General features: G+C 43.6%; 1 protein-coding gene across 1 annotated transcript in view; it reads right to left on the bottom strand.

Annotated features, from left to right (window-relative positions):
- Positions 1-9,755, bottom strand: part of LOC147620083 (thylakoid lumenal protein TL20.3, chloroplastic-like) — a 38,556-nt gene extending 28,801 nt beyond the window's left edge. The window contains exon 1 of the mRNA XM_086772254.1: positions 9,505-9,755. Coding sequence (XP_086628380.1) covers positions 9,505-9,703 — 199 coding nt within the window. The 5' untranslated portion in view covers positions 9,704-9,755. The remainder of the gene's footprint in view (positions 1-9,504) is intronic.
- Between the last annotated feature and the right edge of the window lie 7,248 nt (positions 9,756-17,003).

The following is a 17,003-nucleotide window of genomic DNA, read 5'->3' as shown; positions in this document are numbered from 1 at the left end:
ACACCTCAGCAGGCCCACCAGCTCCTCCAAGCATATATAAAAGCATGAAGTCATTATTCACTACTTCCATCAAGTCATGCATCATTTCATTATCATAGAAAGTCAGTCGAACTCATGTAGGGGCCAGAGGTTGCCCCTTTGGGGCTAACCAAGGGCCTAACCATGTACAAGCATTCAGTCACCTTTTCGTACCATATTAAATACAAGAAAACCTGACACCAACTATCACTCTCTTCTTCTCTCTTCTTTGTCTTAATCATGTATAAATCAGCATCTTGTTCTTAATCAAGCTTAGGGCTGTGGATCAGTACACAAGGTTTCCGCGCATGCAACAGTGTTTTTTGCCCTGTTTCAAACTAAATCAGTGTTTTTTGAGTTTTGAAGTGGTAAGTGTGCACACACAACCTTTTAATATTTTATTACACCTTTATTACTAATGTTTGAGTCTCAAGTACACATTACATTAAATGAAGGATGGACAATGCTTTTCACAAGCAAGGTGGACAAATTTTAGAAACAAGGACGCCATAAAGAGTGTCTAACATTATGTATGTGTACCCCAGAAGACTATACTTGACACACATGCAAGAAAAGCAGGTGAACTTCTAAATTTGGTGAATGCAAGTGTAGTGGCGTGTGAACTAGGAGTAATAATTCTCCACACAAGGCACTTGTTACCTTTGTATATCAAAGGGTTTTTTTCCCTCGTATGTGAACACACCCTTACGTTGTGTAACTAACCTTTAAAGGTCACGTCTTGTACTTTGTACCTTACCTCATTATGTCATTATTGTGTGTACATCGTGCAAGCTCACTCTCACTCTCTTTGTTCATTGTGCATTCTATGCTTCATTTGCTAAACCTAAATCTAACCCTAAACCCAATAGTGGCATCAGAAACAAACGGTTCGGCTTGCTTTGTTCAAGCCCATACTTGTCCATACATCCTCGTGCTACGACCGCACACATGTGCAAACCCATACTTGTTCGTATGCGTGCGAGCTCGTACTTTTTCCGTACATCCTCGCGCGACGTCCGTTCAGTCATCATGTACCACCCGTACTACCTACGTAGCATTTCCATACACCTAAGCACCTCTGTCCGTACACCTGCTCCTTTGTTCGTACTGCATTCATACTCTGTGATGTTGTCGGTACACCTGCACCTTTGTCCGTATTGCATCCATAATGTGTGATGTTGTCCGTACTACCCGCTTGTTGAAACTATGCTTGCATACTGTACATGTTGTACCTGCAACTGCCACGTCGAAAATTAATTTGAAGATTTTTCAATTTTGAGTGAAAACCAACAAAATTGGACCTCTTGGATCCATCGAACTTTGTGGCTTTTGTAAAAATCAGCCTTCTGCATCAAAGCTCCTGCAACATAAAAATTTGGGGCTTTTCGTCTGCAACCATCAATTTCACTAATTCAAAAATCGTCAATGTTCTCTGCTTTTCAATCAATTTCTTGCAGGTGCCAGTGGTTTGGTGCAAATTAGAGAGCTTTGGCATCATTACTTGCAACGAATTTTAACAGAGGACAGCTTGCATTTTGTGCTTGGTATTTTATCTGAAATGGCTCATAATGATGTATTTGGGATGTTGACAGCAGAGGACGACACGTTGGAGCGGTCGCACTATGCATTATGGACATACATCATGCGGCATATGCTTGTAGCCAAAGGGTTTTCAGGAATCATTACATTGGACGAAGTTCGCCCAAAAATGTGGTGGGCAGCCACTTGCAAAACCTACACGCCCGCCCCCTTCTACACATGAGCAGAGGAGATGGGATATGCGTGATGTGTCTCCTCATTCCCACATTGCATTGCCTGTGAAGAGGATGCATTGGCTGCCCTCTACTAGACTCGCAATGAAGCGAGAGTCACCTATCTGAAGAGGCAGCTAGATAATTTGGAGATGAATGAGAGCAACTCTATGAATGAGCACCTGCCAAAAATCAAGGATTTGAGAGAACATGTCACCAGCCTGGACATTTCCCAGTATGAAAGGGGTCTGGTGGACTCCAGGATGTCTAAATATTTGGAAAGTACAAGCTTTGGGAATGGGGGATTATCCTAGAATACAAAGGACCACACTCCTAAAATTTAGGAGAGTTGCTATTTTTGGCCCGACTCCGATGGAAATTCTGTTCGCGTCATTACATCTGAAATTGAGCAAATACCAAGAGTTGGCAAAGTGCCTATGACAGAATGTCTACCAGTTGGGATATTTTTAGAGGTAAAGATTATGGAAGGACCCATCTCTTAGATTGGGACATGTGGCAAGAAAGTGGACCAAAGTGAGACAAGTGGCCTGACACTTGTTAGAAAAAGGATCAAAGTGAGACAAGTGGCCTCACACTTGTCACTTCAGCTATTGTGTGGCTCTCCACTTGTCATCGTAACCTTCTCTTGCCATTTTAGCTCATGGGAGGCTCAAATCTATAAATTGGAGCCCTCTCTCTTCATTAATGGAGGCTCTCTTGCTCCACACTAGCCTCTACCACCGTTACAGGTTGCCCTAATGATGGCTACTCTCTTTCTCTCTCACTTGAAGGCTGCCCATGAAGAATACCGGCTGTTGGGGACTGTTTTGGAGGCTTCCATCGCGAAGAAATACTGAAGGCAAGGGTATTTAATCATTTATTATGATTTCTAGCCATTGTACTTGTTGTACCAGCATTTGTACTTGTTGTACAAGCTGTACCAGCCCTTGTACTGGCTGTACCAGCTTCTGTACTTGCTATACCACCCATTGTACCGGTTGTACCAGCTTCTGTACTTGCTGTACCTGCTGTACCAGCCCTTGTACTGGCTGTACCAGCCCTTGTACTGGCTGTACCAGCTTTTGTACTTGCTGTACTGCCTATTGTACCGGCTGTACCGGCTTTTGTACTTGTTGTACTTGCTGTACCTGCTGTACCAGCCACTGTACCGGCTGAATGGAGAGTTGTACTTGTTGTACCCTCTCTATTGCATGAAGACCCGTGGTTTTTGGGGAAGAATCAGTACCCACACGGAAGTATATGGATTATATTGTTGGCTCGGCATTTCTACAGCCTATGTTCCGGCTTGGTTGCCTCGTATTGGGCTGTGTTATGCATTTGTATATGGATAATCCGGCATCTCCCGTGGGGAGAGTAAGGCCCTCAAAGCTTGTACATGATATTATTCTCCTTGGGTAATAAAATACTCCAAGGGGGGGGTCGGCCCATTCCGGCCTCTATGCGGTGTCACGTGTGCAAGCTCCATTTTACGCATTTGTGGATGTTTTGTCCAGCTTTTATGTTTTATGCAAAGTGATGATGGATATGTGTTAAGGCTGTGGCCATGTTTAAATGTTTTAATATGCATTGATGGTATCAACAAGTGTGTCAAAGGCCCTAGTCCCCCGGGCACCCCCCGCCGCAAGTTTCATTGGTATCAGAGCATAGACTTCCTTGGAAGCGGAGGCTTCCTTCTATCAATAAGGAAGAGAAAAGATCTCAAGTGGGGACCACACTTACCATCATTGCTGTTAAGCATGGCTAGCCGCTTCATAGCTTATGAAGCAAGAGCATGAGGAGTAGATAGCTTGTTGATCTAAGGATTTATGAATTCACAAAATTTATCTTGGAAGTATGGAGTTGGCTTTATGTGCACACGTTTAGCACTCTTTCCATATGGATATTGTGGATTATATTATCAAGCTTACAGGCAAGCTATATGGAGATATATCTCGGGATATCTTAAGGATATGGTGAGGAGATATTTCTTTTGGCTTCATGACCAACCTGGCAAAGAAAAGCTAAGTATACTTTGAGTTTGCAAAGTTGGTGCTTTTGCTATTTACTATGAAGTGTTTTTGATGTTCACTAACCCTTGTATAGCTATGCAAGGAGAAAGGTGTTGTTGTTTGCCTTGAGATGGTTTCAGGGAAACATTGTTTATGGCTCCCTTTAATGGGATGAATTCTTTTCATGGCTCCCTTTATTGGGATGGAATATATCTATGGAGATTTCTTTCTTGGACGAGATTTATATAGATATTGGGCTTCACAAGCAATTTCTATGGACGAATCTGTCCGAATTTATAGAGAAGAAATCTTTGGATATCTCATGGATATGATGCTTTTATGGATAAAGTCCACCTCTACTCCAAGGTGTGTGGTTAGCACGGAGTATGTGGTAAGAGTTATGGTATACAGGTGTATGGATTCCTGGACTTCTTTTCTAGGAATTTGGATCCATCCTTAGGTTTATGGATTATGTTTATGGCTCCCTTTTACTGGGATGGATTATTCTTTTTGGCTCCCTTTATTTGGGATGCATTGGACTTATGGAACTCATGGTTCACTTACCTTGTGTAGTGTTCTCTTGTCCTACGTGCTCTCTTGAAGATTGTTTCTACCATGTGTGGGTGGAACAATAGAGAGCAGATGGAAGGGAACATGGGCACTTCAAAGGATAGTGACAAGCACAACATACCCTGTGTAGTGTTCTCTTGTCCTACGTGCTCTCTTGAAGATTGTTTCTACCATGCGTGGGTGGAACAATAGAGAGCAGATGGAAGGGAACATGGGCACTTGAGAGGGTAGTGTGAGTTGGTGGCCGAAATGCCTATAAACTATGTGTAGCAGAAATGCATATGGAACACCAGGTTATCTATGCGTGCGAGTGATTGTTTTCAGGACTCCTTGTTTAGCCGCCCTGTGTACTATTTCTCTTGTCCTAAGTGCTCTTCAAGATGTTGCTACCTTGCTCGGTAGAACATAGAGCCAATGGTAGAGAATATGGGCACTGAAGTCGGGCCGGGCGTCAATGCAGCTCCTTGGTGATCTACATCGACATACCATTGTTTTCTAAATGCTGAATTTCATATGCATTGGCATGGAGGATTTGGCAATGGATGCCCGTGAAGCTATGTATTGAATTTCTCCAATAGTAATACAATTTACTCAAGGGAGGGGTCGGTCGTTCCGGCTCATTGTGTGTCTCTTGTAAGCCCACCTCTCATCCAAGGTGTGTGGTCAGAGTACCAACACGGAGTGCAAGTGGTAAAGTGGACATGATGGGACTGTTTTGTCTCGCCCATTTACTTGGGACATGGATTATGATATCTGGACTTATGGGACTGGTTTGTCTCGCCCATTTATCTTGGGACATGATTATGATATCTGGACTTATGGGACTGTTTTTGTCTCGCCTATTTATCTTGGGACATGATTTTGATATTGGTATTATGGAGACTTGTTTAGTCTCGCCCATTTCTTTGGGACATGGATTCTTCACTTATATTGGATTTTTGAGACTGTCTCGTCTCGCCCAATTGATGGGACATGATTATATCTTGAATATATGGCTTGAAGCTTAAAGTTGCGGACAACTTTTAAGAAGTTGGGGAGGATGTCACCAGCCTGGACATTTCCCAGTATGAAAGGGGTCTGGTGGACTCCAGGATGTCTAAATATTTGGAAAGTACAAGCTTTGGGAATGGGGGATTATCCTAGAATACAAAGGACCACACTCCTAAAATTTAGGAGAGTTGCTATTTTTGGCCCGACTCCGATGGAAATTCTGTTCGCGTCATTACATCTGGAATTGAGCAGATACCAAGAGTTGGCAAAGTGCCTATGACAGAATGTCTACCAGTTGGGATATTTTTAGAGGTAAAGATTATGGAAGGACCCATCTCTTAGATTGGGACATGTGGCAAGAAAGTGGACCAAAGTGAGACAAGTGGCCTGACACTTGTTAGAAAAAGGATCAAAGTGAGACAAGTGGCCTCACACTTGTCACTTCAGCTATTGTGTGGCTCTCCACTTGTCATCGTAACCTTCTCTTGCCATTTTAGCTCATGGGAGGCTCAAATCTATAAATTGGAGCCCTCTCTCTTCATTAATGGAGGCTCTCTTGCTCCACACTAGCCTCTACCACCGTTACAGGTTGCCCTAATGATGGCTACTCTCTTTCTCTCTCACTTGAAGGCTGCCCATGAAGAATACCGGCTGTTGGGGACTGTTTTGGAGGCTTCCATCGCGAAGAAATACTGAGGGCAAGGGTATTTAATCATTTATTATGATTTCTAGCCATTGTACTTGTTGTACCAGCATTTGTACTTGTTGTACAAGCTGTACCAGCCCTTGTACTGGCTGTACCAGCTTCTGTACTTGCTATACCACCCATTGTACCGGTTGTACCAGCTTCTGTACTTGCTGTACCTGCTGTACCAGCCACCGTACCGGCTGTACCAACCACCGTACCTGCTGTACCAGCCCTTGTACTGGCTGTACCAGCTTTTGTACTTGCTGTACTGCCCATTGTACCGGCTGTACCAGCTTTTGTACTTGTTGTACTTGCTGTACCTGCTGTACCAGCCACTGTACCGACTGAATGGAGAGTTGTACTTGTTGTACCCTCTCTATTGCATGAAGACCCGTGGTTTTTGGGGAAGAATCAGTACCCACATGGAGGTATATGGATTATATTGTTGGCTCGGCATTTCTACAGCCTATGTTCCGGCTTGGTTGCCTCGTATTGGGCTATGTTATGGCATTTGTATATGGATAATCCGGCATCTCCCGTGGGGAGAGTAAGGCCCTCAAAGCTTGTACATGATATTATTCTCCTTGGGTAATAAAATACTCCAAGGGGGGGGTCGGCCCATTCCGGCCTCTATGCGGTGTCACGTGTGCAAGCTCCATTTTACGCATTTGTGGATGTTTTGTCCAGCTTTTATGTTTTATGCAAAGTGATGATGGATATGTGTTAAGGCTGTGGCCATGTTTAAATGTTTTAATATGCATTGATGGTATCAACAAGTGTGTCAAAGGCCCTAGTCCCCCGGGCACCCCCCGCCGCGAGTTTCAGAACAGCTCATCGATATTGATGAGGCCACCTTGTCACTACTACTCTTCACTCTTTGTCTAACTCTTACAGTACTTTTCACACCACTTTCAACCTGACAATGAGGGGCAATCCTAACTCCATCACATGGAGTTGGTGCCATTATTATTACAGGAAGAGCAGACTAGGACTAATAGGTCCGGCATGCATGGTGGGGATCAAGCATTTGCAGCCGCAAATAAGAGCAACAGGAAGGCACCTTCACATGGTGGTTTTCAGCCAAAAGCTGATTTTGGAAAGCCATCAAGAAAGTCAAAAGTGATGCTTGGAAAACTAAGAAGAAAGACAAATGTAATTACTATCGGAAGCCCGGTCATTACATTAATGAGTGCAAGAAGAGACTCGCAAAGGAAAAATGCTGGTATGTCTACTGATGACAAATCAGCCCCTACTGCCAAGAAGGAAGACCAATCTGCAAACCTTGTACAAGAAGATTGACCCTTCATTGTTGCATGTAGTTATGATCCCTCTCAGGCAGATGCATGCTTTCTGCAGAAGAGGATGAATTTGGTACTTTGACAGTGGTGCCTCTCAGCACATTACGTCAAGGTTACTTCTCTTGGACATGCACACCAAGGCGGAAGTGATTTGTGTGCTAACGACTCTTCATATCCTGTGAAGCGTGCAAATAGTGCTCACTGCCACACTGATAACGGCACTATTGCTCTGTCAGAAGTGTTATATGTCCCTAGCATTAAGACAAATTTGCTTTTAGTGTCTACTATTACAAGAGCAGGTCTTGTGGCAGAATTCATTCATGATGACAAGTGTCGAGTTCTTGACAGGAATGATGGTGATATGATTGTGGCATCTGGTACATTATGCCATGGGTTATACAAGTTAGACAAATATGTCAAAGTTGCTTATGTTGCACATGCAATGATTGCCACATTTGCTATGCCCAATGCAGGGCTTTGGCATGCACATTTTGGGCATGTTAACTTTGACAGTTTGATGCTCTTACATAGGCATCAGATGGTTTCATAGATGCCACCGTTAGAGACACTGCCTAAACATGTATGTGAGGGTGGCCATGTGAACAAGTGGTAAGTGTGGTTTCTAAACCTTGGTTTATTTTATACAGGTTTGCAAGTTATGATGGTTTTGCACACCCGTTTAATAGGGGGTGGACACTTCATTTAAATAAAGGCAAGTCCAGCCGGCCAAAAGGCTTGTTAAGGGGCATCTTCATCTTCTCTCTTGTGATGGTGGATGAGTGTGTTTGGGCACCCTTATATGAGTTCCCAATACCCAAAGGGGCAAGTGGGGCCATGTGTGTGGGCTGGCCCACACGTGACAAAAGAGTCGGTGCATGGCCAACCAAGGCTCTCTCTCCTCTCTCTTATCAAACAAGGAAAATCATCATCGCCTACAAAATTGGCTAGTCAGCAGGGGCACGCATCTGTTAAATACAAAAATCCGAATTCTGTCCGTACACCCAGGCTGCTGCTCATACCCTGCCAAACAGTACGGCTGCTGGTGATACTGCTGTGCCTAGATGTACCCACACCATCTCCTTGCCGGCTGCTGGTCTGTACACCCTGCTGCTGTTCCTTACAGTACCACCGTACCGCTGACATCATCACTGCCAGATGCTGCCCCCACCCTCTGTGTGTGTGTGTGTGTGTGTGTGTGTGTGAGAGAGAGAGAGAGAGAGAGAGAGAGAGATTGATTTTACAATCCATCATGTTACCTTTTCCACTGACATGGTTTTGCTGATCATTTCCTAACACAACAGGATTCTTCATTGACTAGCCCCCTTTTCATGGCCTTACACCTCCTTTTCCACTCAATCTGGGTGCTTCCGGAACTTTTTGGCACTGCTTTTTGCACCCTGCAACTGACCTAGCTAGCAACGATGGGTTTACACATCCTATATCTACAAAGGTTGATTGTCCTCATTCATACTTTATTCTGTCACTTTTATTGGGAAAGGAACTTCCTGGGCATTTCGGACCACTCCCTGTGCTTTTTGCACCATGCTGGCAACCTGGTCCTAGACACACCGTTGTTCCCCCAATTCTTGGGCTTTGTCTTTATCCTTGGTACATCTCAAACCTCCATAATAGAGCCCAATGAACACATCATCAAACACTAGACCACACCAGAAACATTATCGTGACTCTTATAGCATATGATACCAAAGATCAATAGAAACTTTATCACTGGCTACTGGGTTGCACTGGACAGGGGACTCAAGATGGCCAGTAATGCAACATGGGCTAGTAAGAGCATGCACGACATTGTAGCAGGACAAGTATGGTAAGCCCCCCACTAAAAGCTACAGACAATTTACTATAAGCTGATTCTAGCTTCTTTTGGATGCCATTCACGCATGAATGGATGTGGCGTTGACAAAAAACACGGCTTGGAAAGATCAAAATCTCCCTTCTAACGGCTAGTCAACTACACTGCACTCTTTCTCTGTCCTGTTTTGTCGATCTTATCAGCACTGAAAAAACCTAAACCTAAGGGTAAAAGGGCATGAACTTAAGCAATAGAGTCTGAAACTTGATTCCCCAAAAAAAAAAAAAAAAGAATAAGGTACGGACATTGCAAAGCAGATGGTCGATAAGAAGTTTTCTGTTAAAAAAACGGAAGTTGTTTGTAAGAAAACCTGGAAGTGGGTTGGTGCTGGTGATGTTGGAGCCAGAATTGGGAGTGCAGGACTCGCACTTGATCATACAGAGAGAGGTCGCTCTGTTGCTGATGATGGTATTGTTATTGCTACTGCTGCTGCAGATGAGATTTCCATTGGCATTCAAAGACCCAAGACGCAGGTAAGACGATGGGAGGGCCATGTTGATAGCAGCCATGATCCTTTGTTTTGATCGCTTGTCATCATTTCATTATCCATATGTATTGGGGCCTTCACAGTTGGAAATGTAGACTTCTCTACATTGGAAATTAAGATTGCTTGCCGTTACACACTTGGCTGCCTCATGGGATGCTGATGGACAGTGGAAATCTTTGCTTCACACTTGGCTGCCTCATGGGATGCTGATGGGCAGTGGAAATCTTTGTTTCTTATGTTGTGGCATGTGTGAAGCCCTTTGGTCCTAATTTAAACCCTATGTGTTTGCCTACCTACAAGTTTGCATGTAACATGTGTGAAGGATTAAAGGTGTCGCGACCCCTCACTTTCTAAACTTAGTCCCGCCACAAGCACCAACAATTTTTTTCCCTTGGGTTATTCAATATTTCTCCAATTCCAAACTTGTTTTCCAAATCATCTAGTCAATATGGTGGCTATATGGCTTTAAACACTTAGCTCAAGGTAAGACTGCTAAAGTCGTCAATAATAGCTTATGAGCCATGAGCCATGAGCCTTGCCCCTTAAAAGAACCATTGGGTATCCCTTTAAGGGTATTTCTAACTCCTCCCTCAAGAACTCTAGTAGTGTTGATTGGCATCTCAAGGGGGTCGCTCTATAAAAAACCCATACATCATGTGCATGCAAGCATGTATTTTAAAATACTCTTATTTTTAAAATTTTACATTTTTTACAATTGTTATTTTGTGTTTGGATTTTGAATTTAAAACTCTCCTCTCTAAATTTACATAAATAAATTGTAGTAAACACTATTTGTATAATCCCCTCACAACATGTTAGTCCCAACCCCCCCACCAGTGCACTTAGGTGCTACGTTATATGTGAGGCCCAGCCCAGCTCCCCCCTCTTGGGATCACCCTCATGGGTAGTTGTGTGCCTCCCGCTTGGGATCAGGATGGATGATCCTCCGAACCTAAGGGGGTTTCAACAAAGTATTATCCAGATCTTTTTACCCATTTTAAAACTTTTCTAAATAAGCAGCAGAATATATATCTTAATTCTATAGAGGAAACAGGGGAGGAGACTCAAGCCTGTATCCAACCTTGGTCATGAACCCCATGATCTAGCCAACACCCTACCACTCAGTCCCTACAGATGGATTTAAATTGATTTTCCATTAAGTTCATCGTTCCATTCAAAAGTCAACAAACAATTTATAATTTCCATTAAGTTCATCATTCCATTCAAAAGTCAGCAAACAATTTGTAATTTCCAATTCCAATACAAATTTCTTCATGATAAGATTTCCTACACTTGAGGCCCATCCTCATAACTATGCAAGTTCATGTGCCTAACACCGACTCCTATTCTAGATACCTTGGTCCACGACCTTCCATGGGTCTAATACCCGAATGATCCATGGGATTTTTGATTACTCCATTGTCGGACTCTTCCAGGAGAGCCGTATAGGTCATAGCCTCTCCTAGGACTGCATCATTAGACCTCGTCCTGGTCACCTAGTGGGGACCCCAGGAGGGGGTTAGGTCAAGGCCCCACAACTCCTCATCAATTCCTTCATTAAACGCATGTTAATCCCATTTTGGATTAACAAACATGATCCTCCAATTGAGAACATTAATAAGTGTCATGAAATGGCACTATAAAAGTTGTACATTATGAGATATTGGCCACCCAAGGCCTAGTTAAGTAAGTTTTGGGCGCCCAAGTGTGAATAAGGGCCAAATGTATATAAGGCATTTTCTCATAATGAAAAGACACAATCCCCTTTGTGCTAAAGAGAGCTCTTCCTTGTGGAGAGAGAGAGAGAGAGAGAGAGAGAGAGAGAGAGAGAGAGAGCTCTTCCTTGTGTCTTGAGAGAGATTGAGAGAGAGAGAGAGAGAGAATTCTAGCATTGTTCCTCTTCTATGCTTGTATGATTCATGCTTGTGTGGGAGAGTGAGAGAGAGTGATTGCCTTATGCGACAGTGCGAGCGACTCTACGGTGACAGCGTAGAGGTGGAGCTTGGAGGTTGGAGCTTAATCAGTGAGCTTGGAGGTTGGAGCTTAATAAGCGAGCGACTCTACGGTGATAGCGTGGAGGTGGAGCTTAGAGGTTAGAGCTTAATAAGTGAGCTTGGAGGCCTCAAGGGACTCGAGTTCGAAGCATTGGTAAGTGCCCTACGACAGTTGTGATCTATTGCTCATCCTTTAGGTGAATGCATTGAGTTCCCTCTTGGAGGTGTGGTAGTCCATAACATTTTTGGCGCCGCTGTCGGGGAAACACCTTCGTTTCTTCCTTCCTCTTGGAGTTTCAACTCCCATTGCATAAGATTCATGATTGTCCTTGCATTCTGGTAGTGCATTGTGTAGAAAATGAATGGATAAGATTTGTGTGGTAGTAAGAAATCGTGTGAAATTGGTTGTGATGTTGTGTATGTGTGTGGTGGATTGGTCTTAAAATAGAGCTTCACTGTTTTTTCTTGCTAATTTTGATATTTGCATCATTGGAAACATCAACGTGAATGAATAGGTTGGTGTCTGTTTTCTTCTTTTTTCAAAAATTCACCAAAATAAAAAACATAAGGAGCCATTGATTGTGCCGTGAACTTGTATTCCATTCCTTAGGCGTGGTACAATCAATTTGAGATCCGTTGGATAAGTATTTTGTACCAAAAAACATAACATTTGATGCGGGAAGTTTTCATGTGAAACTGCAGAAAAACGTTCACGCTGTGAACTTTTTCTGCAACTTCACGCCGCAAATCGCTCCCGAAATCAACGCCGCAAATCACGAGATTGCCTTGCCAGAAATAGGTAACCTTATCCTGACACCTCTGACGCCACAAAGTCTGACAAAATTTTTGAACATGTGAAAGTTCAGAAAAACGTTTACGCCATGAACTTTTCAGAACTCTTCACGATGTGAACCAATTAGAAAATCTTCACGGCATGAACCCTTTTAGAAAATCTTCACGGCATAAACCCTTTTAGAAAATCTTCACGGTGTGAACTCTTTTGTGTTCACAACGTGAACTTTTTTTGCAAACTCACAGTTTAGTCCAATCCAACGAATAGTCAGGGGCCAAGGCCATGAAGGTCAGTAATAAGGGAGGGACGCCTACAACAAAGAAGAGGGGCTCTGACCCTAAAAGCAAAAATCTTTGAACACGTGAAAGTGCAAAAAAACATTCATGCCATGAACCATTTTCTGACACTTCACGCTGTGAACTATTCTCTGCAGTTTCACGGCTTCAAAAACAGAGCGATAGAATCAGATCAAAATCAAATTGGTTCAACAAAGTAGCTTATCAAATCATACATACATGCACTTAAGATCTGGAAAACTCATCGGAGACGATCTTACACCTGACGATAGTGCATCGAATCACCTAGGATTCTTCCTATCAAAAAAGTGTGGGTTCAAGTCATTCCGCAAGCACACACCTGAGTGTCTTAAGGAACTTGCCCAGTGTTTAAAACTAGTAGCGAAGAATCCATGGAAGAAGGGCTGAGGTACTCTGGGTTTGGGGAAGAGGAGAAACCACCCTCCCCAATGAGGTCCAGTGGTATCATTGATATCGCTCGAAGATTTTTTGGTCTCCAAACCAATCATGGATGAAGAAGCGGAATCTGTGGGGCATGGATCCGTCAACCAATGCTGGACTCGGTCCATGACAAGAAGTGCCTATCCAAACGTCGAATTCTAGGCTGTCGAACACTGGTACCCCCCGAATGAGATGGGTCATGGAAAGTGCAGCTAAGATGGGTCAAATATTCTTCCCTATCTTGGAGGAAGTACAGTTAGATCTTAGAAGGAGCGAGGTGAAACGACAGCTCTACGAGAGTTGAGCTTAAGGAAACAAGAGCTCGATACTCGAAGGGTGAGAGCTAAGCAAAAGGAAACGAGAAGTTTAAACCTACTCCAATCACGGGGTAAGGAAGCGGAATTGGTTATGGGAAGAAGTGAGGGAGAAATTCTAAACTTCTAACCCATAAATGAGGAACCTCGAGCTAAGGAAGGGTTTACAACCATAGAAGAAGAGGATAACCTAGCAAGAGTGGCGGGCGAAGTGGAGGACCGCCTGTACACCAAAAAGGATATTGAGGAGATGATCAATCATCCTATGTTCCCTACAAGACATGGAACTTCTGATTTATAAAGGCGTACGAAGGCGACTAATGATGAGCCACTCCAAGGTACAGCGACGACCATCCCATGGACCAGAGATACCTAGGAGAGCCAATACAGGAAGGGGACGAGGTCTAGGAAGGGGGGGAGAAATTCCTCAAAGGCCAAGGATGGATCCAACCATTGACCTTAATGCAACCACAAGGACAGACCTGCTAAATATGGTGACGAAGATGGGTGGAGGAATGGTCAGAGAACTAGGCACTGCTCTCAAATCCCAACCCTCCTAGATGAAGCCACATATCATTTCCAAACTCGTTCAAAAATTATATGGGGATGGAGATCCTATCCAACATGTAGATATTTTTGAATCCACTTATGAAACCTACGGGCCTATCAATGATGTGACAATGATTCATGCCTTCTCACTAACCCTGGAAGGGAAAGCGCATCAGTGGTTCCGAACCCTCAAGCCCAAGGATAAGGTTAACTTCACAAGACTCAAGAATGTTTTTGTGCCGAGCTTTGCCCGAAGTGGTTGACAGATGGAGCCTTGTGGCACAGTTACATAATATCAAACAAAAGGAAGTTGAGTCGATGTGAGAGACTATGTGTCTTGACTAAAGCACTTAAATTCAAGGTGCAAACTACGGGAGAGGTTAAAACTTTCAGAGAGGGGTTAGAGACCACAAAATGCATGATTACTTGGTACTAGCCCCCGACCCGCTACTCTTGATGCATGTTGTAAACTAGCAATTGAATATGAAGATAATATGCTAGAATTGCCGCAACCGGAAGATGTCAAAACATCTTCAGTAACTACGACTTCGCGTGTTTCGAGTCACCAAGAAATTGGAACTCGGAGCAAGCAAGTCGGAAACATGACGGTGGACGAGCTCAATAATGCTATATTAGAGAAATTGAAAGTAAAGGAGGGAAGAGAAACATTTGGGCAATCACACTACCACTGAATGTCCACAATTAAGAGCAAGGCGATTACTCTATTGTGTCCACTGTGTAAAATTAGGAAATCATGACACTTCAATGTGCAGATATCTAAGATTCCTAAATGTTGCACAGCTACCAGCACTTAGAGCTCCATTGGCTTTACTTGTGCCACACCTGTACAGATCACCGCTACTACTAGACAACCTAACTCTTCCTACTTACCTAAGGGGATGTTCCGGGTACAAGACGCTTCACCTCTGCCACCACCAGTTCTACCACCACAACCACCACATACTAAAATCAATCACTGTATAAATCACCGCTACTACTGGACAACCTAACTCTTCCTACTGTATAGATCACCGCTACTACTGGACAACCTAACTCTTCCTACTTACCTAGGGGGATGTTCCGGGTACAAGACGATTCACCTCTGTCATCACCACCAGTTCTACCACCACAACCACCACATACTAAAATCAATCAATCAAGTATTGATTGAAGAGCCGTGAGAAGATGTTGATATGGTTCATGAAGTAGGACTTAGTGGAGAATACTATGAGGAAATGACAGAGGTCATGCCTAAATTATACGTCCTACAGAATAACATGAACACGCCAATACCTGTGTTTCAAACCACGGTATAGTGAAAGGGGAAGGACAAGAACTCAAACCTGAGAAGAGGAATGCTACAATGTTTTAGATGCCGGGCCGCATCGAGTCGTCGAGTGCCTAAACAAGAATATGGTTTATACGCACCAACCCCAACAAGTGGTTTGCTACGCCCAATGACATGCCAGTACTCACTTGTGCTAAATGTGGGATTATCATTTGATCAAATATTGTCCATACCGCGCAAGTGGTTCGACTTCTACTACCAATCAGGCCACCATCCGAACCATTAGTGTGCAACCTAGAAATATCACACCACTCAATGTCCTAACAAGAGCTCAAGCTCAAGCTCAATTAGGACACAAGGGAAAGAACCGAGAAGATGCGACTATTTCCAGAACTGGCCGCTGTAGGAGAAGATTGAAAAAAGTGGGTAAAGGTGACACAAGGGTCACAATCCAAGATGGATCCGAATAAGATACAATCGACACCGGATCCACCCCATCGAGAGAAGAGGGAGATCAAAGGATCAATCAACAAGGGGCCGGGAGTAACCAACAACTCCTAAAGGAGTAGGTGAATACCCCAATGCCAACGCGACGAGGAAATAAGAAAGCTCGAAGATGCCAGGGCCTTAGTTGAAGAATGCCAACGGCTTCATGAAGCCAAGCTAAGGGCTAACCGGGTCAGGGATACAATTTATCCACGAAACGAGCCAACCAGGGAAAGGGAATTGGACGTACCTAACCCAATTCCAGAAGAAACAGAAGAGGGATCCTAAGCAAACACAATGTCCAGAATGTTTGAGGAAAATGTGTTGGGGGAGTCCATCCATTCCTTTCCTATGGAGGAATGTGAGTCACACACATGGGGAGAACCCTGTATCTCCAAAGAACCCAGAGACATAGGAAGTCGCATGGCTGTACTGTCCACGGATGTACAAATGCCATTGGGGCAACTATTACACAATTCACCATCCCTATAGACAGATATAAAAGAATGGGTAGAAGGTAGACTAAAGCCAATCAATACTATAGATGAGGCTCTGCCACCTCTGGTAGAAAGAACCTTCAGACATACAAGGAAAACCCGAGTCGTTAAGATACCAGTTAATCAACTGGGCATTATGTACGAAAGCGATGACACAAATGATGACAATCTCGATTCATCATAATGGGTACCAGTAGGCACTAGCTATCTTGGATGGTGGGGCAGGGGTTAGCATCATCACAAAATGTTGCTGGGAAAATTTGGGAAAACCTGATCTAAAAAAAGCAGATCTAATCGTTAAAATGGCCGACGGAACATCTTCGAGGCCCATTAGACTTCTGGAGAATGTGAAATTCAAAGTCTTTACGTTTCACTCCCATCATACATTTGTGATCATGGACTTCCTGCGCCAAGCTGATTCATATGACATAATATTGGGGAGACCCTTCCTAAGGGAATCCAAATTGGTGCATGATTGGGCCTTAGATCACGTGTATGTATGTAGGGATTCGCAAATTTTAAAGATTGATTTGAGAACATGGAAAGCACACCCCATAGAAGGGCAATTGTTTGGTAATGATTTAGTCACAATAGAACAGACCACCTTTGTACAAATATGCTAGCCCTCTGTGGGAGATCCCAAGGAAGAAGAGGAAATGGAAAT

The sequence above is a fragment of the Cibotium barometz genome, chromosome 32, assembly GCF_041138505.1.
Source record: "Cibotium barometz isolate CiBa-2024 chromosome 32, ASM4113850v1, whole genome shotgun sequence".
NCBI lineage: Eukaryota > Viridiplantae > Streptophyta > Polypodiopsida > Cyatheales > Cibotiaceae > Cibotium > Cibotium barometz.
The sequence above is the reverse complement of the archived record's forward strand: the minus strand, read 5'-3'. Positions and strand labels throughout refer to the sequence as shown.